The sequence below is a fragment of the Python bivittatus genome, unplaced genomic scaffold (genome assembly GCF_059951505.1).
Source record: "Python bivittatus isolate LINGU-HERP-01145 unplaced genomic scaffold, Pbiv_v1 ctg000440_np1212, whole genome shotgun sequence".
NCBI lineage: Eukaryota > Metazoa > Chordata > Lepidosauria > Squamata > Pythonidae > Python > Python bivittatus.
The window spans coordinates 1,079,458-1,103,422 of record NW_028277063.1 but is presented as its reverse complement, the minus strand read 5'-3'; the positions used below and the strand labels follow the sequence as shown (position 1 = coordinate 1,103,422).

The 23,965-nt window shown below is 44.1% G+C and overlaps 1 protein-coding gene across 2 annotated transcripts; it reads right to left on the bottom strand.

Annotated features, from left to right (window-relative positions):
- Positions 1-1,046: 1,046 nt before the first annotated feature.
- BCKDK (branched chain keto acid dehydrogenase kinase) lies at positions 1,047-23,797 on the bottom strand. Of its 2 annotated transcripts, none has more exons than XM_007437545.4 (13): positions 23,643-23,797; positions 17,729-17,823; positions 15,641-15,856; positions 14,498-14,566; positions 11,516-11,626; positions 10,218-10,265; positions 8,789-8,908; positions 7,935-8,033; positions 5,996-6,069; positions 5,283-5,411; positions 4,159-4,248; positions 2,862-3,023; positions 1,047-2,189 (listed from the first exon to the last, which is right to left on the bottom strand). In XM_007437545.4, exons 3-13 carry the CDS (start codon positions 15,848-15,850, stop codon positions 2,045-2,047), a joined length of 1,257 nt encoding a protein of 418 aa, XP_007437607.1. In that variant the 5' UTR covers positions 15,851-15,856; positions 17,729-17,823; positions 23,643-23,797; the 3' UTR covers positions 1,047-2,044. The 2 variants fall into 2 exon arrangements, with proteins under 2 accessions (XP_007437607.1, XP_087998721.1); XM_088142595.1 differs by lacking the exon at positions 23,643-23,797 and adding an exon at positions 23,555-23,573.
- Positions 23,798-23,965: the final 168 nt, after the last annotated feature.

Below are 23,965 nucleotides of genomic sequence, written 5' to 3'. Positions count from 1 at the left end.
TGCTAGAAAGTATTCTTAGATTTTTAGATTTAGATTTTTTTTTATCCCGCCTGTCTTATTTTTATAAATAACTCAAGGTGGCGAACATACCTAATACTCCTTCCTCCTCCTATTTTCCCCACAACAACCACCCTGTGAGGTGAGTTGGGCTGACAGCAACTGGCCTAAAGTCACCCAGCCAGTTTTCATGCCTAAGGCAGGACTAGAACTCATGTCTCCTGCTTTCTAGCCTGGAGCCTTAACCACTAGACTAAGCTGGCTCTCTTCTTCCTGTAAACAAGGTCTAATTTCAGAGAATAAGAAATTTAAAAATGCAAGCTCTATTCTTAACCTCTGCACTGAGATTATAGATAATTTCAGAGAAATGATTTGTTTCCACTCCCCCACCCCCCACCCCCACGTGTGTGTCTTCAAATATTTCTGGCAACTGCTTGGACAACTCCCTACAGTTTTCTTGCACAGAAAGAAGTGCTTTGCCACCTCCCGGGGCTGAAAGAGTGACTAGTCCAAAGTCCCCCAGCTGGTTTTGTGCCTAAAACGGGACTAGAACTCAGAGTTTCTTCGTTTCTGGCCTGGTGCCTTTAATCGTTACACTGAACTGGCCCTCTTCCCCCGTGGTTGATGTGCCATCAAGTCAGTGTCGACTCCTGGTATCCCCAGCTTAACTAGGAACATGGTTAGTTATGTCATAAGCCAGTGTTGTCCAAACTTGGCCACTTTAAGATGAGTGGACTTCAACTCCCAGAATTCCCCAGCCAGCATGGCTGGCTGGGGAATTCTGGGAGTTGAAGTCCACTCATCTTAAAGTGGCCAAGTTTGGACAACACTGCCATAAGCAGTATCTATCACACCTAGTTATGTCATAAGCAGTACAGGTCACACCTGGGTATGGGTCCTGCAGATCAGCCATGTCCTCCGGGAAAGCCTCCGTTTCATTTGTCACCCCCATAAAAAATAAAACATAGGTTTTAAGGAGCCACAAATTCATCCGTAGAGATTTCCATTTCTGAAATGTACCCATATTCCTCAAGGAAAGATGAACATGCTAGATTTTTGAATGTGCACTTTTTTATTTAAGTATTGCAACAGGAAATAATGGTTTTTCATTTCGAATCTCCACCCTCTAATGGGGAAAGGAAAGAGGGAAGAGCAGACAGCAAACCCTGATTCTGCTCCCTGGATTTTTTTTTTTTAAAGTCAGTTAAGTGGCAACTGAAAGGTCAAGGGCAGAGAAGAAGGGTGCAAATAAAATACGTTACCTAGGGAAGAGGAACAACATTGTGGAATCCATAGCTTGGGTTGCAAAGTTACGTAGTGTTGCAGTATTTTTTTTCCCTAGGCCATGATCTTTTACTGTCGTGCACCATGAAAAGTCTCTTTGCAGACCAACAGGTAGATTCTAATTCCCAATAAGGGAACGCATCTCCAAATATTAGATGGTACCAAGGGAGAACTTTTTAGATGCCACATCCTATAATCAGAGTCGATCCATACAGATGAAGAAGTGCTGAGTGGGAAAAGTAGTGAGATCCGTACATGACGTGTGACAGAGAAAACCTGCTTTCACCACACATCTTCGAATCCATCAGAAGCAATCCAAAAGGAAGTTGGAACGAGGCCATAGATGGGGTTGGCAGTGTGCAAGAAGATGACAGAGAAATAACACTGCTTTGCTCGAATGCTCTTGGTGGCCTTGAGCAGTTCCACATGGGGACGGGAGAGATTCTGTCCACAGGCTATGCTTTCGTAACTTAAATTCAAGAGGCCACCCAATGACCACCGAACGTGCACCAAAACAGGACTGGAGGAAGCATCAGGAAGCAACGTTTTGAACAGCAACCACACAGGGGAGAAAGCCCTCTACTCCTTTCTCATGGCATCTACGTGTCCAAAAGGAGCAAAATGCTTCGTGAGGGGAGGACAGCAGATGCTCAGGAATCCATATGAGAAGAATGGTGGTCTCCATGCCAAATTGTATTTGGTGTAGGTCTTAAAAGCTTTCTCCAGAAGCAAGGAAGGGGTCAGTCTCATCGCCAGGGCCTTTCTAAATGCGAAAACTCTCCTCTTTGCCATCAATGTGTTTGAGACGGAGGTAGACGTCTGTGCCAATGCCCTGCAGAGACTGGAGGGTCAAGGAGCCACCTAGGTACTCAGCATAAGCACGGGAAGTTGGCAGTCCAAATCCAAACCTGTGGAAGAGAACGTCAAAAAGGGATGGAGGGCTGCGAACTCTCAGCAGACGCAAGAGCCGTCAGAAGCAGAGTCCTCTGTTCTAGGGCCAATTTTTGGAGATTGAAGCCTCTGAGAAACTCTACATGTCTTATTCATAGCATAACTAACCTCATTATACATCAGGTTGCCTTTCATGCACTCTTACGATGGGATGGGGAAGCTTCCATGGGGTGCCATTGCTTGAGGAAAGGTAAGCCCCCCTAAAACTGAACCAAGCTACTGAGTGATGACTACATAACCCTACCCCCCAAAACATTAGGTTGGCCTTGACTCTGCCGGTCTTTCGGAAAGCTTGAAAGACCTGGATGTGTCCCCCAGGTATGGAGGTTGGGAAATTAATTGAGCCCAGGAGGTGTTGCTAATTTAATGAAGCTTGGTGTTATCCTCAGCTGCCATTATAGGCTTTTTGCATTGCTGTTCATTTTGTATTTTCAGTTTTTCTTCTATGTTAGAATGGCCATTGTGAGATGGATGGTCATATAAATTGAATAAAGAAATACATAGTTTTTTCCCTTTTACTGTTCCCAACCTCTGCAAATGTATAAGCTTTTCCTTCACAGAAATGCATAACCCATACCATGTCTGCATTATCCCAAGCACCTCCCTTCCCATCTATGCTTTGTGCTCACCCGTGCATGGGACCTGACTGGGCGCTGTTCCCCATTTCCACCATGTTCCCGAAGATGCTGTTCATGCGGGGATCCTGAGTGCTTGCTTCAGCCGTGGTAAAGTGGTAATCAGTGACCTTCTCAACATGGTCATGAGGGATTCCTGCACCTCGGTCTGAAATCCTGCCAACAGGAAGAGAGATGTGCAGAAGAAGCCAGTCTTGAAGTTGCAAGCTTATGAGAGTGTTTGGGTTGCCTTGGTGGAAGACCTGTGCAGGAAACTAGATGGAGGGAGTACAACTGTACTAGTCCTCTTGGATTTCTCAGGGGCTTTTGATACTATCCACCATGGTATCTTCTGGGTCATCTGGCAGTGTTCAGCCTAGGGAGGAATTTGCAGCAGTTCTGGTCCCTCCTGTTGGGACATGCTCAGAAGATGATTTTCTTTTTACATCTAAGTCATTGATTTATAATGTCCCACGGGGTTCTATTTGTCTTCTAAGCTAACATCTACCGGTGTGTGGGAGGTCATTCAGATTTCTGGAGTGGAATGTTATCAGGATGCTGGTGACACCCAGCCCTGCTGCTCCCTACCTTCTAACCCCAAGGAAGCCATTTATACCTTCAGCTGCCTAGCTCTATAATCGGCTGGGTGAGAGAACACAAGCTGAAATTAAATCCAGACAAAATGGAGGCACTGCTGGTAAGCAGAAAGCTGGATTCCAAAATTGGAGTGAGTCTGTTTTGGTTTGCATTCCCACAGAAAGAGCAGTTTGGGAGTGCTCCTTTATCCCCAGTTGTCACTGGATTTGCAGGTGGCAGCTGTGGTGAGGAGCGCATTTGCCCAGCAATGGCTCTGAAGCTGGGGGGCTTAGCAGCAGTTATCCACCCCTTGGCTGCAACCTGTTTTGACATTCTGAAGATACCCCTTAGCCAGAAGCACAAGGCCTTCTCTTCTGTTTCGTCTAGACTATGGAATGCCCTCGCTAAGAAGGTACATCTAGTTCCTGCTATCTTTGTTCCATTTAATTTACTTAATTAAAGTAAAAAGGTGCTCTGCAATATTTGTTCTAAGAAGCTACTCTGAACATTGGAATAAACAGAAAGATAGGGTAAAAATTCACTAATAAATAAAAAAATTGCTGTATTTCTCTCCACCAAAAATCCATCCAGTCAACCTCCAGAGCAGGGCTCAATGTGTTCACAAGTGTCATTATACCTGGCCTCTAAGGCAAAGTTTCCATCAAGATTGCAGCAGTCAATAGTCACCTTAAGCCTTTAGTAGAGATATGCAAGTGGTGTTGAAAGGTCTGTGTACCTTATGATGAGGTCAATGTCATTGTTGGCAATAGTGATGACAATGTCTGGCACATTGTATGGGGTATCCAAGTGGGATTCCATAGTAGCTCTGAAAGAATCAAAGGGATGAGGTTATTATCCCACCAAAGCCGCATTTCAGCTGATTGCAAGAATCTGAACGTAGTGGAATTATGTTAATGCTTTTCCTTTAAAAATAAATCTTGAAATTTATTCTTTGAGGAGCGAAAGGCTCAAGATTTGACAGATTATTTCAAAGTAGTATGCTAACATGCACCTTTTTCTTCTCCCTATTTCTTCTCCTACTGCTGGTCTTTTCCTTCCCTTCTGTCTCTTGGGAATCCTCCTCTTTCAATCATGGTCTCCTAGGATGCCTTATCCCCATCCAGAAAACACATAGATCAAGTCCATAGAAACAAGAGGCTCTTTCAGTTGCTCAGACTTTCTGAGACGGGCAAGAAACTAAACACTTTCTTTGATCCTTTACTGTTGATGCTTAACTATTCCAACACTGGTACTTCTATTGCTTTTTTCAAATTCCACAGTGAAAATTCTGCAGTCAAGATACGCCCCCTAACTTGCCACTTTCCTTTAAGCCAGCTGTCTCCTTCCTTCTTACTGTATAACTACGTCTTCTAAGGAATCTCAACAAAATAGAACGAATTCATATCCAAATGATCCTTTAAGAAAACAAAATATATATTCATTCAGGGCCACAAAATCTCGTTTTCTTTAAGCACCTAATGATGATCTTTGCTTTTCTAAAGGGAAAAGGAAAAAAAGATGCACATCAACTCATTCCCTCAAAGATAAGGATACACATGCCTTGGAACTATATCTTTATAGTATTCCATGATCTGGGAGTCATTATATAGTTGACAACTACTAAGCAAGCAGGAAGGATGGTTCAGAATTTATACTTGGTTTGATCTCAAATACTTCTACTCTTTTTGAGCACCACCTTCTTAAAAGAGGAGTTTTGGATCTCCTTGTCTCACTCTCCCTCATGATATCCGTCAATGACAGATGCCTGTTTACATTCTCGGCATTCTGGTACTCTCATTCAAATAGATCCACCAAATTAGGTTGAAACCTTCCTACCATTGACAGGGCTCTGGCACTCACCGCATAGCATTCTTGAGCAACTCTGGAAGGATGTAATCAAGAGGCATCGGAATGAAAGGGAAGCGGGCAGCCACGTGCCCGTTGATCCGCACCTGAGGAGCATTTCCATACTTGTGTTCGCATAGACGCCTGCAGAAAAATTGGAGGTGGGAAAGGGGATAAACGGAGACCCAGATGTCTTATTAAGTGATGCTTCTGGGGACAACCTGCACTGGAAAGAGTTTGATTAGTTACATTACATCTTTTGCAGGCATGCTTACCAAACAAACCCCTTGTAGTTTTTTACATTCACTCTTGCTATCTTTCCCTTTGAATAGTGGAACAGTAGCAGCGTTCTTCCATTCATCAGGCACAAATGCAATCCTCACACATACACTGAAGAAGTTGGTCTTAAGCAAATCACATCAACACGTCTCCAGTTACAGCATCTACGTTCTCAGATTTTAAATGTATTTATTTATTCAGTTTGATGCCTTTTATTGGATTATTTTAGGCCTTGATTTAATTTAAATTAAATACCTTTTAATTTAACACATTGTGTTATGGCATGATTCTGAGTGATCTGCAATTAGCAGAATAGTAGGGTGGGGGCAACCAACAATTTAATTGTAAAAAAAAGGAGAAGGAAGAACTATCCAATACAGGCACTAGATGGAGCTATTGACTGCAGGATACTACAACCAGGGTGAAACCAGTTCAACAGCAATAATTACCTGGCAAAATCCACCCATTTTTCAATTATTTTCTTTGGAGACAAGCGGGTACAGATGATTCCAACGAAGTCTGGCTGTAAGATGATGCAAAACAAAATAATGCTGGTTCAGCGTCGGATTAGCACCGTTCATCCCAATGAGACATTCAACCCAAAGGCTTTCTTCCCTCAACCCCAGGCCAAAATCTAAAGCTAATATTAAAAATCTTTGGGCTGCATGTGCAATTTCTATGGGCTGATGAGTCAGAAGCAAAGATGTCAGCAAAACCTTGATAGCAGGTTACTGGTTTCTCCTTCCAGGCCATTTGTTCTTGCTCAGTCACTCAGGAATCTAAAGCTGTGCCAGCCAAAGGAGAGAGACTTTTTCTCTTTACTTTATGGTTGGAGGGAGGAATGTTTGATGTCCGGTCTAGCATGGAATCCTGCCTGAATCTGGGGCACAAAGGAGGGTTTATGGAGCACTGCATCACTAACCCCTCTCCTGGTATGCTTCCTACGGGGCTTCTGATCTTGGGAGTTTGGCATTAGAAATACTTGGTCGTGGATGTTCTGGGAATTGGGGGTGAGTGTTGGCAGGCAGCCAGTTTCAGCATCACTGTTTTCTTGGAGGACTCTGAAACCCACCTACCCTGGCTATAAGTGTCCCATTCAATGGCAGTCTGAGGCATGAGATGTTATTTAAGCGCCTACGACAGTATTTTTCAACCTCAGTAACTTTAAGAGGGATGGACTTCAACTCCCAGAATTCCCCAGCCAGCCATGCTGGCTGGGGAATTCTGGGAGTTGAAGTCCCTCCCTCTTAAAGTTACTGAGGTTGAGAAAGTCTGTCCTAAGGAACACACATATAAACCATCAGTCTGCAAAGCAGTTTAGCTGCTTGTGAAAACAAACATTTCATATAAGCTATTCTTTGCTTTAGTTTCCAGACCGCAGTTTTCAAAGATACTTTAAAAATTTCCTTTGAAATAATAGAAAAGAACATAAATCAGCCCAGGCTAGGCTGGGTTCAACAATCACAATAAGCCAAAATACGTTTTGATTTTGGATTAGCATGTTGATTTTAGATTAGCTGCCAAGATCAAACAGCAGCATTCCTCAGATACACAAGAAAACCAAGATCCGTTCTCTGTCGTTCTGGAGAGCAAGATATGGAATAATGTGCTTGTCAAAAAGCGGCAAGATTCTGGCTGAGTTGGGAAAAAAGACCAAGGAAGGAAAATTCAGCTGTGGAATCAGCATCCCAGAGAAGCCATAGGCTATCTTTTCTTGTATGCGTTCAAGCTTAGGTTGGACAGCCATCTTTCAGGACTGTTTTAACCTTGATTCCTGCATGGATTGGGGTTTAGACTTAGTGGCCTCCTCCAGCATTCTTTGATGATATGGATGTTTTGCTTCTGTATGTAGCTTTTGCAAAACTTGTGCAAGGACAGCTTGGGTATTTTAAAGGTTACTTTTTGTTTTGCTTTCTGCTTTAGAAATCCCTGCATTTTTGGCTCGCTGTCCTTTGGGCTGGCATGAGATCAGTAGGTTTGTTTGCTACCAAGGGCCAACACACACACGTGCACACACACACTGCGCAATATTGATATAAGTCAGTCTGCCATGATATCAGCAGTCACGAGGCTTAATTTTTTACCTTGGAGGGACTCTGGCTCAACAGGAAAGCCCAAGGTTTCAAGGTAGTCCTAGATTAAAGGGTTTTTTGATCCAAGGCTGAGAAAGACCTTTTGGAAAAAAACATTGCGGGACAGAGCCACAATGCTTGCTTGGATGGGGTAACAGCCTGCCTTCACGTTTCATTTCAGACTCGTCTGAAAACGTCTCAAAAACGTGAATCAAATTCACGCCTAGCTTACTATCAGAGATGTGTTCTGACTCCTGCAACTCAGACCTAATTTTTTTGATCATGAAATCTCAGTTCAGTTCAAGAAAGACTGTACTTTGTCCTCATGCAGGGCAAGGTGATGAGTAGCCAACATCCGGATCCCTAGGCGGGAAGTGAGGGTCTTATCCAGAAAAGAACGGATCAGCTTCTCGTCCTGGGAAGGAAACAGGGAAGCTGCTGAGACTTCAAAGCAACCGCAAAACCCGTCTTCCCACCCAGCGTCAATCTTCCTCAAAAGTCATTCCCCCTGGAAGGAATGTGAGGGATATTTAGGGATATATAGGGATAAGTGAGGGAATCTGAGGCACAGATAGGATTGTTATTATTCCCTCCGAGCCACATATGAGAATGAGTTGCCTTCACCGTATTATCCATTTCCCCCAAATTAATTGCGTGGTTCAGACAATTATATTGACAGGAGCGAAAGCGGGGGTGGGGGGGGAATAAAGGATTGATTCAGAGCATGGAGCAGGCCTGGATAAACAGTCTCTCCTCCTGAACTTACTCTCTACCTCCTCCAATCTACCTTGGCATCAACTAAATCTGAAACTGATTTCAAGCCCAATTCTCATGGAATCTCTTTTGAAGCTTTATTGAGAAGAAAGGGATGGGGGTCCAAGAATTCCAGCAACCAAACTATTTCCCATTTGGAATGAATACACTCCCATGTGCACGAGGGGGAAGATTTTAGATTTTCTTTTGAACCCTTCCTGTGATCTGAGGAGATGGGTCTTCTCATTGATAATGGAGAAGCTGGCTGCTTATGTAACAATCTCCTGAAACCTTGACAATCATTCCACCGATCTTATCAAAATACCCTCTCAAAATATGTAACAGGCCTTCAGCCACCGACTTCCTTGGCTGTTACAAAACAGTCTCACAGTCTTGAAAAGCTAGCCTTCCAGTTACCTGGATGTGTTTGCGACATTCCCGCAAGCCCTCAGCCAGCAGTGTGACAATGTCCTTGTGGTCATCTAGGAGCTGTCGGACCAGTTTGCAGTACTGGGCCTCTGATTCTTGGTCTTTGATCTTTAAATGCAGAAGAAGAGATGGAGGAAGGGTATTAACAGAGAGGGAACTGGAGGAGGGGCCGCTGAATGAGGCAGTCTAAAACAGTTGCCCCTTATTTAATGTGTCAGGGTCTTAACACAAGTACAATTCGTTTTAACCAATGCTACTTTTATCTATTTTGAAATGTATAGAGGTAGTCCTCAACTTATGACCATTCGTTTAACAACTGTTCAAAGTTACAATGGCACTAAAAGTGACTTACAACAGGTCCTTGCACTTATGACCATCACAGCATCCTCACAATCACGTGGTCAAAATTTGGGCCTTGGCAACCAGCATGTATTTACGACAGTTGCAGGGTCCCGGGGTCACATGATCACCATTTGTGACCTTCCCAGGGTGCTTCCAACAAGCAAGGTCAATGGGAGAAGCCAGATTCGCTTAACAACTGTGTGATTCGCTTAATGACCGTGGCAAAAAGGCCACAAAATAGGCCATGACTCACTTAACAACTGCATCACTTAGTGACTGAGGTTCTGGTCCCAATCATGGTTGTAAGTCAAGGACTACCTGTATGCCTCTCATGGTTCCCAGGCAGGGTTCTCCAAAGTGGACAATATTGACCCCCAAGGGTGATGGGACTATCCAAGGGGTTGATGATGTTGTTATTATTATTATTTGTAATACTATTAATTAAAATAGTATTTATTAAATTATTTTCATATAATAAATGTTTAGGGTCAATGAACAATCTGAAACTTCATGAAGGGGTTGATGAGCTGAAGAGTTGGGGACCCCTCCTCCTGGGGGCTATGTAGGTAAAGATATGGATGTAAAATATATGGTATAACATTCTAAACCCCTTTAAAAATAATCAAACTAACATTAAAACTGCTAAGAAACACTAAAACCCTGCAATGACTGGGTTAATAATGAGGCCTTAATCTAACAGCAAATGTGCGTACCAGCCAGTGTGGATCCAGGGAGACAAAAACGATCTGCCACGTGCCACTACACTGTGACTTTTAAAGGAATATTCAGAATACTTAAAGCTCACTGCTGCTGCATCAATTCCCAGGAAGAACAAGCTATTATTACATGAACTTTCTTCTCTCAGGGATGAAACTCTACGAAACTATCACCTGTATGGTCAATAACTTTTGTGTGTGCAGGCCTGAATGCCCTTGTTTTCTCTTTTTAATTATGTTTTTATGTAGTCTGCTAAGCACCGATTGAAATAAAATTGATTGGAGCTCAGAGCAATGTATTCCTCCGTATGAGCCTCACAATGGCAAAAATAGACATTTTTGGGTCCAGCGATACTTACTGGGGGAAATTCACTCAGTTTCTGGAACGCTCGAATGTAAAGCTCATGCTGAAAATAGCAAAGAGGGCAGTTGTGAGTAAAGCGGAAGGGCCACCAACAAAACCAAGCGATACGGACTCACCAAATTCCCGGAGCCTCCCCCTAGATTTTGAGATAAAATTGAAGCGGGCGAAAAGGAAGGGGAGAAGATCATAGCGGGATGTATCGGAGGCTTTTCCCGAGAGCTCAGAGTAGCTCACAAAATGATGGTCAAGGACATCTACTGGCCTACACTGCAGAGCTGCTGTAAAACAGCATAAAGTTATAAAGTTGCTTCTTAGGGAAAATGAAATCTTGAGGCCAAGTCAAGATTTCAACTCGCAGGTGAATTAAAAATTCGCGAGTGGCCGTGAACAGTTTTAGCCACTGTTTAATGGAAGCAGAATCCAGTAGAGTAAAGGAAAATGGCACTCAAGTCAAAACTCTCGCAATCTAAATCCCCTGGGGGGGAAGCAGTTATTTGATCAGTGTTCCCATCATTTTACTATTATTATTATTACTACTAGATTACATGTTTCTATTTCTCCAAAACCCTCAGAATGATACCAAGGACTCTTCTCCCTCATTTTCATCTTCATGCCAACCCTCCAAGATAGGTTAGACCAGTGTTTCTCAACCATGGCAGCTTGAAGATGTGTGGACTTCAACTCCCAGAATTCCCCAGCTGGAATTCTGGGAGTTGAAGTCCACACATCTTCAAGCTGCCAAGGTTGAGAAACACTGGGTTAGACTGTGAGCTATTGACTTCTTACGTTCCCTGGTAACCTGTTGGATGAGGAGGACCCTTTCTTCCTGTTAGCTAAAAGTCCAGTCTATATTCACTGCAAAGGCAATGAGAACATACCTTCTGCTTCCCCAAACACCAGCCCCTGCCAGAAAAGCAACACCCCAAGAACGTCTTCCCTGTCTGAAATAATCCTCATCTGAACCGAGATTTGAGAGCGAAAGACAATTCTGAGGCCCCATCACTCAGGGAGCGGTCAAAGACCCGCTGCCTCGCCTGTGCCATTTTGCATGCGCAAAAGACAAATTCTCTTCGGTGCTGCTTAACTTAACTTCTGCCTTGAGAAATAATTGCTTGAAAAGCAGGCAATGAGATCCTTGGTACGATATGAAGGAAGCAATTATGAAGCTGCTTTATGGTTGCATTATCAGAACATCAACAGCCTTAAGGCCTCGCCTGTTTCCCTGCTTTAGGTCCACCTCCAGTTATCGGTCATCTCTTTATTAGGCTTCCCCCCAGACCTTGGTGCACCTACCACATGGAGGATGGTGGGGTTGCAGCCAATGATGAAGGGAAGGCTTCGAAAGCCTTTGATGCGATGAGCTATTCGGACGGGCAGCTCGTGGTGCAGGTAACGGGCACTTTTCTGTAGCAAAACACAAAAGGAGGTCATTTGATTCCTCAGCCTCTGTATGCATGCATCGGCAGAAGGAAAAGTGGTTCCCCCCACCCTGTTTGATGGGGCACACAGAGATCCTGACTGCAGTGGAGATGGCCCTGTTCAGGCCCATACCCAAGTCTTTAGAGAGAAATGGGGTCATGTTAAGTACCTTGCACAGGAGACATGTGAGGCCAGACTGATGACCATCTTTGGATTCAAGAAGGATGCCTATTCTCTACCCCAAGATCAGTACAGCCGATGAACTGCTTGAAGTATTTCCTCCACTTCCTTTTGACTTTCCATCTTTTACCTGGAGCTTCTTCCCTCACAGGACCCACACAATCAGCCTACAAGGTATGATGGCATACCTTGCGTGTGCCAAAGAGGAGGAGGACTTCTCTCTGTTGCCCCAAAGGGCAGGATCAAGGGGTTAAAACTACAAGGAAGGATGTTCAGGCTACACGTCAGGAGAAATCTCCTGGCTATATGAGCTGACAGCTACTGGAACAGGCTGCCACATCAAGTGATGAGTTCTCCTTCACTGGAGGACTTCCAACAGAAGCTGGATGTGAAAGATGCTCTAAGGCCTTCTCCAATCTTATGATTTATGACATCTCCTGTCAGTTTTAAAGCAGATATAAGAGACTGTGCTAAGGTTGAGAAAGACAGAGGAGTCTCTCTAACACAATCTGCAAACAGGGGATCCCATTGGAGGGTTATCAAATAAATGGACTCAGTCCATCATACAAACATTCTGGAAAAATGAGATTCAAAAGCTTCAAAGAGACCCCACCTTAATGAACTCACTCATAAAGGACAGCTGGACAGTTCCTATCTCAGTTCTCAAGATTCTGTACTCTAGCCCCTGATTCTTGGCACTAAAACTCATTAAGCAAAGACTTTCATCCTAGATTATGCCCTTCACTTAAAGGGCTTGACAACAGTGTTCTCCAGTGCAGGACACTTTCACACAAGCTGGACTACATCCCTTATTATTCCCAGTCAATGTGGCCAAAGGTGTAATCCAAGTCAGCTGGAACACCCCAGAGCAGTGTTTCTCAACCTTGGCAACTTTAAGACACGTGGACTTCAACTCCCAGAAGCATAGCTGGCTAGGGAATTCTGGGAGTTGAAGTCCATGCGTCTCAAAGTTGACAAGGTTGAGAAACACTGCTTCAGAGTGTCATAAAGACTGATCTAAAGCACAAGAAGCTCATTGAAACTGGACAGAGATAGGTCAAATCTATAGTGTGGATGGAGGTTTGCCTGAAAACTTGATCTACCAAACAATATCAAATAACAGAGGTTTGCTTAGAGGAGAACACATCTGGAATAGACCAGGGTCTGTCTTCATGATTTGTGCTTTTGGACTACTATGCCACAATGGAGGTGGTTGTGTATGTGTCATATAACACCATTCACATGATAGCCTATGTGCTACATAAGAATCAGCCTCTAAATCGCCAGCATTTATAAGCTGGAAGGGAGTCCACTGCAGCTTCAACAGAGATATCTGAACTTATTTATACTTTATTTACTTAATGTATACAGCTTCCTACACCAGAGCATCTTGAAGCAGTTTGCATAGGAAAGAGAAACAAATTACATAACAAAACACTATAATAAAACAATAGAAAACAATCATCAATAAACCATATCCATTAAAAGGTGAGGGGGACAACAAAGGAAAACACTAGGAGAAGAGCATTCAACAGTTGTTGTGAAGATAAAAGTGGGTGTCTGAATTCCCTCTTATTAATCTAGACTAGAAACCCAAGGAATACATTTTAAAGAGCTACGATCAATAATTAAAAGGAAGGTTAGGGTTACAACATAGGAATTCCAGGGAAGTGAGTATGCACTGTTGATTGTTTGTGTATCTGCTAGACGTGTTATGTCTGAGAAGAAGCTCAGAACCCACATGTCACCCAAAACTCCTTGATGAACAACATTTTTAGATTTCTTTGTGCCTGATTTTTATTTCAGACAGCCCTGGACAAAGTCATACAGCTCTTCTTTCATTCAAGCCAGAGACACCACCGTGTCATCCAAAAAGAGATTAGCTCTTCCCAAAAGCAGAAGGCTAAACTTACAAGCAGAGACTTAATTCTGGTTTTCCCCTAAGGGCCTTCACACAAGGACAGCACCTAGCTTGCTGGTTACTGTAGCTACATGTTTAAATTTCAAACACCCACCGCCTCAAACCAAATATTGGTTTGCACATCCCCCAATGGAGCCTATATTCTAGAGATTTGGGAGGCAATGGAGTTTTGGGGGCCTTTTCTTTAGCTTAATGGTGAAGACACACAACAGAAGGGAAAGAGAAATTCTCACACTAGCAAAGTGAAATGCAAATTTAAGAACAAAGAAGGGACATTCAGTTGCACGTGCAGTATTATTCTTCCATAGGTTCAACCCATCTCAGAATATTTGGGGGGAGTTATTTATGCTTGATGGGGAAAATACCTCTACGTGTGTAACCCAAACCTAAGAAATAGAATGACACATTAAGCTTGCCATAGGTAAGGAATTTTGAAGCAGGGGTGCTTCTTCCTCAGCAGGTTCTCCATGTGCAGAAAGAGGATTGTTTCACCTGGAAAAAGCACATTTGTATTCTAGATATATAACAGAATCACGTGGTGCAGGTTTTCTAGGTCACACCTATTTGCTTGGATGCAGCCTCCCAAAAGCCTCTTCTTGCACGTATAAAACTAGCATACAAACCAAGATTTCTCAACGTGCAGAACAGCTCCTGAAGCAGCGGTAAACTCCATAATTCCAAGCAGGGAAGGGAAAGGATGAAAAGTAGATCCAGATACTTGGGAATTAACAATGTGGAGGTAACCTCACACCTACCAAAAGGTGGCTCCCATCCTGAGAACGTCCAGAATACAGCATGGTGGTGGGTGTCAACCTCACAGAGGGCTGCAAAGAGAACAGAAGGCATGTTCACAAACCCCCAGAAGGCCCCCGGAAAGGCAATAAGCACAGCACCAAGCATCCCATGACAAAATTATTTTCATTATTCGCTGCCATGTAGTGCAAAGCTTTTTCTCAAATCCATGATGCCCTCAAAAGGCTTGACAGCGACCCTCTTCTGAAGGTGGAGAATGAGAAATCAAGTTCATTCCATTTCCAGCCAAAAACTAAACCTGGGGCTGATTATAATGGCCAGCAACTCCCTCTCCTGTCTTCTACAACCCACCCATCCATAAATTGCCCCAGCACCTGGTGTAGAGAGCCACGGAGATGACCTTGGAGAAACTATGCAGAGATGGTGGTTACAAAAACATGCTTTAAGCCCAGGAAACAGGGAGAGTGTGAGAAAGATTCCAATCTAATTCACTAGAGCAGTGGTTTTCAAACTTGGCAACTTTAAGCTATGTGGACTTCAGCTCCCAGAATTCCCCAGCCAGCATGCTTTAATTAACCAGCATTGTCCCCAGACCAGGCCCCAGACTGTGGGAACAAAAGTAAGCCTCTGTCGTCTCCTTAGCTGATGGCACAGATGGTCTCCCCAGAGCCAGCACCAAGTTGCTCATTTAAACTGGGGATTAGCAAACGGGACCCAAGGACTCTGTGTCTACGGCATTCAAAATAATATGGGATGTCTTTCAAGGAAATCAAATCATGGAGAAGCCTCTGCTAAGTCTAACTCCACCCAATATTCTTCCCAGGGACACTGAAATGGCATTAGCCACACCAAAATCAACAGATCCATTGGCCAACTAGGCCAGCCAACCGGCCAGCCAGCCTCCAAGAATGCAACATGCATGCTCAAACCTGTCTTTTCATTTCAGTCCTGGGAGAAATGTACTCCTGCTGCCAGGGAGCCAAAACTAGATCTGGTCCTGCCTCAAGACTGAAGGTTTATTAGAGAAGCACAAGCCTGCTTAGAGGGTGGTAGAGGAACAGGAATAGCTGCCCTCCGCCTATGCTGCGGTGGGTTACATCTGAGCTATGAATAGGAATTCAGCTGCAACAGCTGATCTCACTCACCTTTTCAGCAGCTGCATCAATGGCAGATTGGTTGTAGAAGGAGGTCACTGTCTTGGATCGCTCCCTGGCCAGCTCATGGTGCTGATCAATAGCTGAAGAGGACCGGTATCGGAGTCCAGGGAACAGGAAAGGGAGCACGCAAGGGGCCTGGTTCCCTGCTGCCCCCAGCTCCACCCTCAGCAGTGTTTTCCACATCATTCTCTTTACCATAGACACCTGAAGACAGAAAAATTGTGCTACCCCACTTAGGAAGTTCTTCTCGTACCAGTTTGACCAAGATCCTGAATCCTGGCTATCTTCAGGAAAACCTGCTCTGGGGACAATCGGCCTATCATACCGGTTTGAACTATGGAGGCATGCTGCCTATCCCCCCTGCGAAGCTAAGGGAGCAGAACCATGAAACTCACTATCTTTGCAGATTTCTCAGCTTCATTCACAGGGGGGGTCAAAGCAGGCAACATGGCAGCCACGGCATCAGGATTGAAGCCCCACCCCTTGGCACATGTGATGACGCACACAGAAAAGCGACAGGCCTTGTATCACTATGCCGTGATTGTTGTCTCGCCTGTTTTGACCCCCCCCAACATGACACTGCCCAGGCTTATGGAATACATTGCCCCCCAATGTAACGACGGCTCCCTCCTTGTTAACATTTAGGAGAGAAATAAAACAATCCTCTTTCACCTGGGTTTCAGATCTTCCTTTGTTGGGAATTGCATAACTTTGCATTACTGCAGTGTTTCTCAACCTTGGCAACTTTAAGATGTGTGGACTTCAACTCCCAGAATTCCCCAGCCAGTTGAAGTCCACACATCTTAAAGTTGCCAAGGTTGAGAAACACTGAGTTATTGGCTGGTTTTATTGTGATTATGTTTATTGTTTTAATGGTTTTAGGATTGTTTTACCTACGCAAGCTGCCCAGAATTTTTTTAACTGAAGCGGCATAGGAATGGTGAAAAATAACAAATAAGATGAGAAGACAAAATTGAAAAAGAGAGGCTATCACGGCCAATTGACTATTTCTATGCCATTCATATAATTTGCTGTTCCTTATTGAATCTTTAGCCTGACCAAACCATTGTCATTGGAACACAAGGTGTCTCAGAGGGCAAATTTAAGGCGTGATTAAATGCAGCACAGAAGCAAACACGGCTTCATAAGCAACCATCAGACTTAACGAAGTACAGAATGCATCCATGACGATGGTCTTCTGAGCGCTCCTTGTGGCAACCCCCCCAAAAAACAGAGCAGCTTGTCCCCCATTTTTTTTAACCAGGGGTTCCCTTGAAATGTAAGCATAAATTTCCATTTTGAGGCTTTAAGTTAGGAACAGCTTCCAAGAGGCTGGATAATAATTGCATAGTTAAATAAAAATTAAGTAGCCTCCTTAAACAGGGAAGGAAACTAAGACAGATGTTAAATTGGGTCTGAGGACGGATTCAACCAGAATGTCCTGATTCAGACCTTCCCTCCCTCCCTTCCTTAAGTTTATATTCCATCTTACCTCTAAGACAGTGTTTCTCAACCTTAGCAACTTTAAGATGTGTGGACTTCAACTCCCAGAATTCCCTGGGAGGAATTCTGAGTGCATCAGAAACACTGCTCTAAGAGCTGAAGGCTACTTCTATGGGAATCTTCATTTCATCCCCACAACACAACCCTGTGAGGCTGGTTGGCTGAAAGAAAGGAACTAGCCCAAAGTCACCCAAGGAGCTTATGTGGCCGAGGGGAGGCTACAACCTGGATCTCCTCTCTCCTAGTCCAGCACCTTCCACCACTCTGGCTCCTGGACTGAGAGAGGGACTCACCCAAAGTCACCCAAGCAGCTTCCGCAGGACTCAAAGCTGGAACTCACCAGTACTAGTCCAGTGCCTTAATCCAGTGCTTGCCAACCATGGCAACTCCTAGGTGTGTGGACTTCAGCTCCCAGAATTCTTATCAGTGGCTATGCTGGCTGTGGAATTCTGGAATTTGAAGTCCACAGGCCTGGAAAATGCCACGGTTGGGAAACCCTGCCTTAATCCCTAGCTTGTCTTCCTAACAGTAACAAAATCCCACCAAGCCTTCCTTGGCATCCACAATACTTACTCTTAAGATGATAAGTCACACGGATGTTTCCGTGGATGTTTCCGTTTTCCCCACGTCTGGTCGCTGTCCCCTTTGGCAGGACCTTTGTGCATTCCCTAAATGTGACAAGAGACGAACCTGATTCACTCATCTAAAGTATGATTGCTTTATCCCTTGATAGCTGAACCAGCAATCTTGAAATTTTGGATTAACACTACTGAAAAACACACTACATAAGGTGTTTTGTGCCAATGTTTATATGCAAACTGTAAGCATCTGAAAGGAGATTCAGGACATTGAAAAGATATAACATCTTTAAAATTAGAGCAAGAAAAAGAGGTAAAAACCTCTTCCTGCAACTAGAATCTCTTCACCTCTTTTTCTTCCTCTAATTTAAAAAAAGACATTACATCTTCTCAGTGTGCTGGATCTCATCCAGTTGTCTCATAGCAAAAGCCACGTAGAACACCAGAATGCTCCAAGACGTTATGAGTAACAACTTGGCACACCTCTTACTTACATTGGCCGAAGCCCATCTGTCATTCAAAGGCTAAATTTGCAAATTTCCCCCCAAAGATACTAAATACATACATAGATTTCACAGCAGAATCCATCTCCCTTCAAACGATGCAGTCCTGCAATCCAGGTGAATGGATAATTTTACCACCTCGGAGTTGACGACTGAATTTACTTAACAGAACGTGGAAGGAAAATGAAAGCAGTTCTCCATCCAGATCCAACAGAAATTGAAGAGAAATCTTTCCCTCAAATAAACTTAATTATTGCCTGCCAACTTCCTTGTTCTACCATGATATGTGGCTCCGTTTCTATCAGGAAGGGATAGAAAGGAAAGGAAAATCCAGTTACTGATTCAAATCTTATATATTCTTCTGGATTTGTTTGTACAGTAAGCCAGTCTTAAATGTTACACCAATAACCAAGAGATGCTTAAGAGGCCGGTAGAAATAATTTCACTGGGGAAAAAAAATGCGATTTCAACAGCTGGCATTGTTTGTAACATCTGTTCTAGAAAGATACACACCCCTTTCTTTTTTTGTGTATTTGGGCGCACTTCCTCTCATCTCTTTCTGGACCCTCCCTTCTTCAATCTAGGGACAAAACCCAAGAATCCTCCTCCCCTTTGCTAATTACTAAATCACATTCTCCCTCCCCCCCTCGCTCCACCCATCATAAAGTGTAGGATGAGCTATGGAACGTCTACTCAATTGGTATTCACAAATAGGAAATTCCAAATATTTCTAGAATTTCCTACCCTCTGTTCCATTCTCTTCTTGGCCCCAGGAGAAATGTTGGAAATCTTTTCCTAGTTTCCTAGATCCTGATCACAGGACTCAGTGCCTGTCCGGGAGAAAAGGCATTTCTATTCCTTTTTCATTTGGATACATTACTTTATGTACTTCAACATTCACTACTCAGCCACCCAAAACACATATATATTCTCTTTTCTTCCGTTCTCTGTCTCCAAAGCAGATCTTTGTGTTCTGATCAGTGCTAGAAATTCAGCCGTTATTTTTCAAAACCGGAGCAAATGTTACTGCTGTTTTGTGCTGGTGCAGACTGAAATTTGTTTTGTATCCAGCAAAGAATAAATTAATCAACTCTACTATTTCTCCATGGGCTTCCAACTTAAAACAGTTAAATGCTGCAGGGTAAAACTTTAACACCATTACTCACATGCCCTGTTCTGTTTAGTACTTATTTATTTGATCTATGTCTTGCCTTTCCTCCAGAGTAAAAAGTATTCTACACGCACACCCACACATATTCATTCTTTGCTGTGACTTCTACAATCAAAATGACTTCTAGGTACCATTATGTAACAAAATAATAATATCACTGAAACCCATGGTGTCCTCCTCTCAGTCCAAGGCATACTAATAATTTTCTTCCACCCTTCACATAAACCTGCAAAGTGGGATGGGCTAAAAGAGAGAGGCTGACTCCAAAATATTCTCCTCTTGCAATTTAGGGATGTTTTGTAATGGACCAAACAGAGCTATCCAAGCCTACATGCCGACTGTCCTCCTTTTGATAGGTGGAAATCCAGTCTAATCTTGCTTTAAGAGATTAGATTAGATTTTAGGGGCCTCTTCCATACAATAAAATAAGTCCCTGAAGACAGAAACATAGCATGGTAGGGAGACATGTTCCAGCCTTGCTTTATCCCTTGATGTGCAGGGAGTTTCTCTCAGTAAGAGAAGTTTCCACTGTGGAAGTCCCCATTTGAGTGTCCAGAGTGGGACAATCCCCTGGTGAGAATCTGGACCAGGATAATGGGAAGAAGGAATAACCTTGAGGAATAGGAGGAAGAGCCACAGTCAAGACAACAGTCAGATGAAAGAAATCTGAATCCGGGCCAAATCTGTAACCTGAAAAAGCATCTCAGGCAAGACCCTCCCTAGTTCTCATCAAGATAAAGGGAGGGAGGGGAGAAGCATATCCAGACTTGCAAGATTCTGTTACTGTAACCTTATAATAAAAGTAGTACAGTATTAGCGTTCATAACTTTGGTTTCCTGGTCTGGTCTACCTTGAAGGGCTGACAACCAGGGATGGAGAACTGGTGGCCTATCAGATGTTCTTAGATTACAGCACCCCTCACCCCCAGTAATCATTCAGAGACACCAGAGGGAGCTGGTGCCTAATGAGATCCAGAAGGTCACAGGGCCCAACTGGGCCTTAGAGGAGGGCAAGCAACGGGGTGGAAAGAGAACAAGGACTCTCATGTTCTCTCCAAGCTTTGAAAGGCAGTGAGTCTTAAGGCTTGAGGGCAGGAAGTACGAAATAACAGGACATCCACAGTTAATGGCAGGTGATTAAATAGCGACCCACAGCTCCATCCCAAACTGGTCAAAGGGCTGAGAAATTAAAGCAAGAGGGAACTGAAGCCAAGACACCTGGGTTCATCTCCAGCTTGGGTTGCAGAAGGAGGTCTTGTGGCTTGGTGACAGCTGGAAGCCGCAACTCAAAGGGAAAGCTCTCAGGGGCAACAAGGAGCCCCAGGTCTCCAGAAAGCCCTGAGTGTCTTCACCCACCTCCTCTCCAGATCTGGTAGAGCTCCTTTCCACGCAGATCCCCTCAGATAACGCTGAAAAGCTAATGTACAATCACTCTGTCTGGCACCTGTCCACAATCTTCTCACTCTTGGCAAGGCCTGTGCGCACAAGGTGGCTGAGCAATGCCCGTGTCTTTGGCCTCATTTCACCCCAAGCAGCTGAAACCCACAGGGAAGGGTAAGACAACAGGACCAGAAAGGCGCCTGGAGAACAGGCTTCTGAAATCCCAGAGCGCTGGTAAGGCTTTTGGAATTTGGAAAAGATTATGGCTGCAACCGTCCCGTTGGCTGATGCACTCAAAATCCCAGGCTGACTGCAAGCTTGTTAGGGATTGTAGTCAATCAGCAGTTAAAATGCAGCCCAGGCAGCAAAACAGGGGAAAACAACACAGAAGGCATTACTCAAGAATCTGCCAGCTCATTTTCAATGGTGACTTTCAAGCATAGCAAGTGCTCTTACAAGGAAGCCTGTGACCCTAGCATGCTTTCTTTCAAATGCATTTCAGGGAAATCAGTAGGACTTGTTTCTGAGTGAATCTGGCATAAAACCAGGCCGTTAACCACTCTGGATCTCTTTTCCCCCTCTGTCATGATTTCTCTTCCTCTCATACTGGCTGGACTCACAGCCAGAATGTGATTTGTTTGGTTTGGATTTAGCATTATGTGTAAATCCAGGCACTGTGGCTTCTTCAACAAATCAGGGCAAAAACAAGCCATGATGTAGCATGGTATCTGAACTCATTCTTTGCTCTACTGAGCAAAGCGTATTTGGCTTTCTGAAATAACAGGGTGCTCTTCCTCCTTACATTTGCCCAAACTTCTCAAGAGGGGCTTCTGTCTTACACTGATAATTTACTTCCTTAGATTTCTGTAAGATCCATCCAAGGATGTCCCTGTTCAAGCTTCCTGGTTCCAATAAGGGGCAATAAGAGGTTTCTGGTTATCAGAAAGAGAAAGTACTTTTCTTCCCCACCCTAAGTCCTTGAACTTGGCCAGGTTTCCTGGAAACAGCCTCAGGAGGAAGCGTGCATAATTCTAAAGAATTCAGAGGCTGAGATTGCCATAATAAAAAGGTTAATAGGCCACTGCTTGCAAGAACAATTCAAGAAGTCGTCTGTTTCCATGATAGTTAATATTTAACTAGAAATTACTTTGAGACCAGCAGAAAGTTTTAGTCTATTAAACCATTATCTCTTTGATTAATTTTCTCATTTTACAATTGATAGAAGCGAGGACAAGATGTGAGTGCTAAGAGACCAGACCCAGCACTGTCCTTCCCTTGGTCGAAGCCACATGCTAAATGACAGCAATCAAAGGCGCCTTTCCACGTCAATTTCAGCACATCTTGCAAAGGAACCTTAGAGCATTAACAGAGCATTCCCAGAGGCACATTATAAAATGCAAGGACCAAATCCCACAGGCCTCGCTGCCTCCTTGAGCTGAGAGCATCTTATGGTGCACATTACATAAGAGATTTGGCAGTGCTGGGCAACATGCTTTTCAGAGTAATTTAGCTACTATTACTCATCATAGGGAATACCTGCTAATCAAGCTCCAGGGCCTGCTTTTAGTCTGAAACTTACTGCAATGTCATCTCATTGGTGCTTCAGCTAGCTTGAATGCCAAGCCAACTAACTTGAAAATATGGCTCACGTATTCAAATATTTATGTCTTGCCTTTAGGAAGAGATTTAAGGCAGCAAACAACACATTTTGTTTTGAAAACACAATTTCAAATTGCCAGCACCAGCCCCCGGATCTCAAATACGATGGCTCTTCCAAGAGTTGATATTATAATGTTTAGTTTTGCTTTTTAGTCTGCCTTTCTATAAGTATTATATTACATGTAGAATTATTCTGTAGGTAATAGAATGTATTATGCTGTATTGCATATAATTATTCTGAACAGCACTGGCATGGCCCTTGGGGAAAAAACATTTTTTTTCCCAGTCGTGACTGTTCAATGTTATATGTTTGCATTTATAGGAACAGCTGCCACATGCCAGGAATTTGGGAACAGTCACCCCTTCCTTGCCAAGTCTAGCTGTTTACATTTCCAGGTTAAAGCAAGTTAAGGGGAAAAGAACAAGGTAGGATGTCTTGGAGGGCAGCCCAAACAGATCTAACGCCTGGAGGGGACCAGGTGGCTTCTGCCAGTCACCAGCCCTGTCATTCTGGGCCTGATTTAACCAATTGGATTTTGTCTGGGAGTCAAACCCTTTAATTCCAGAGTTGTCCTAATGTACCTCCGGACTCCTAGATACAGGATAACCACAACTGATCTGGTGCCATCAATGGGAGTGAGACCCAAGCATCCCTGCCTTCTCCCCCCCACCCCCAGTCTCTGCCCCAAGGAACCTACCGTTTGAATGCTATCAATAAGGGAGTAACTAAGGAAACAGGAAGAGAATCAAGACAAGGAGAGCCGCCCTTCCATCCTCTACTCCAGATGTTTCACTTTAGGCCCTGCAGTGGTGGCCCTCAATTTTTTGCTTTTACCAACGCCATAGTCACAAAAATTGTGCCCCAATTTCCTTCCCACCCCCTGCTTTCCACAACCCATGGTTATTCTTAAAGGGAACCCTCCTCTCTTTTCTCCAGTGCTGCAACGCACCCGCTCAGCTCTTCCTCCCGGGGGCACCTGGAGTCCTGGATCCCGCCTCCCTCCCACCCTGCCAAATCCATCAGGCGGCTTCCTGGGCTGAAAGGCGAACCCTGGTTCCGTCCTAGCGCTTGCATCCCTCCTAATAAAAACCAGGAAGCTGCATCCTACCTTCCGTGCCGGGGCAACAAGAAGGCAGAACCTAGACCGCCCCCCCCTTGCGCAAGCACAATGGTATGCTCCTTAAAAGGCATCTTACCGCCAAGTCGAAATGCCGCCGTAGTTTCCACACTTTAGGACCGGACTAAACCAGCTGCCTTTTTCTTAGCAGAAAAAGGGGGAACTGATGGCAGGCGGTTTTTGACGGAGAGAAAGGAAGCAATGCCGCATGGGAAATGCAGTCCGGGAAGTGCGCTTTCGTGAAGCTTGAAAGGCGCTCCTAGAAATACGAGTCCCAGAAAGCCCCGCGCGACATGGGAGGAGCCTGGCGAGCTCCACGGGAAATGTAGTACTGTATTAGAAGCAAGCGATTCAGAGAACTCTTTGTAACGATGGCAATGTGAAGGACGATCGTGGGAATAA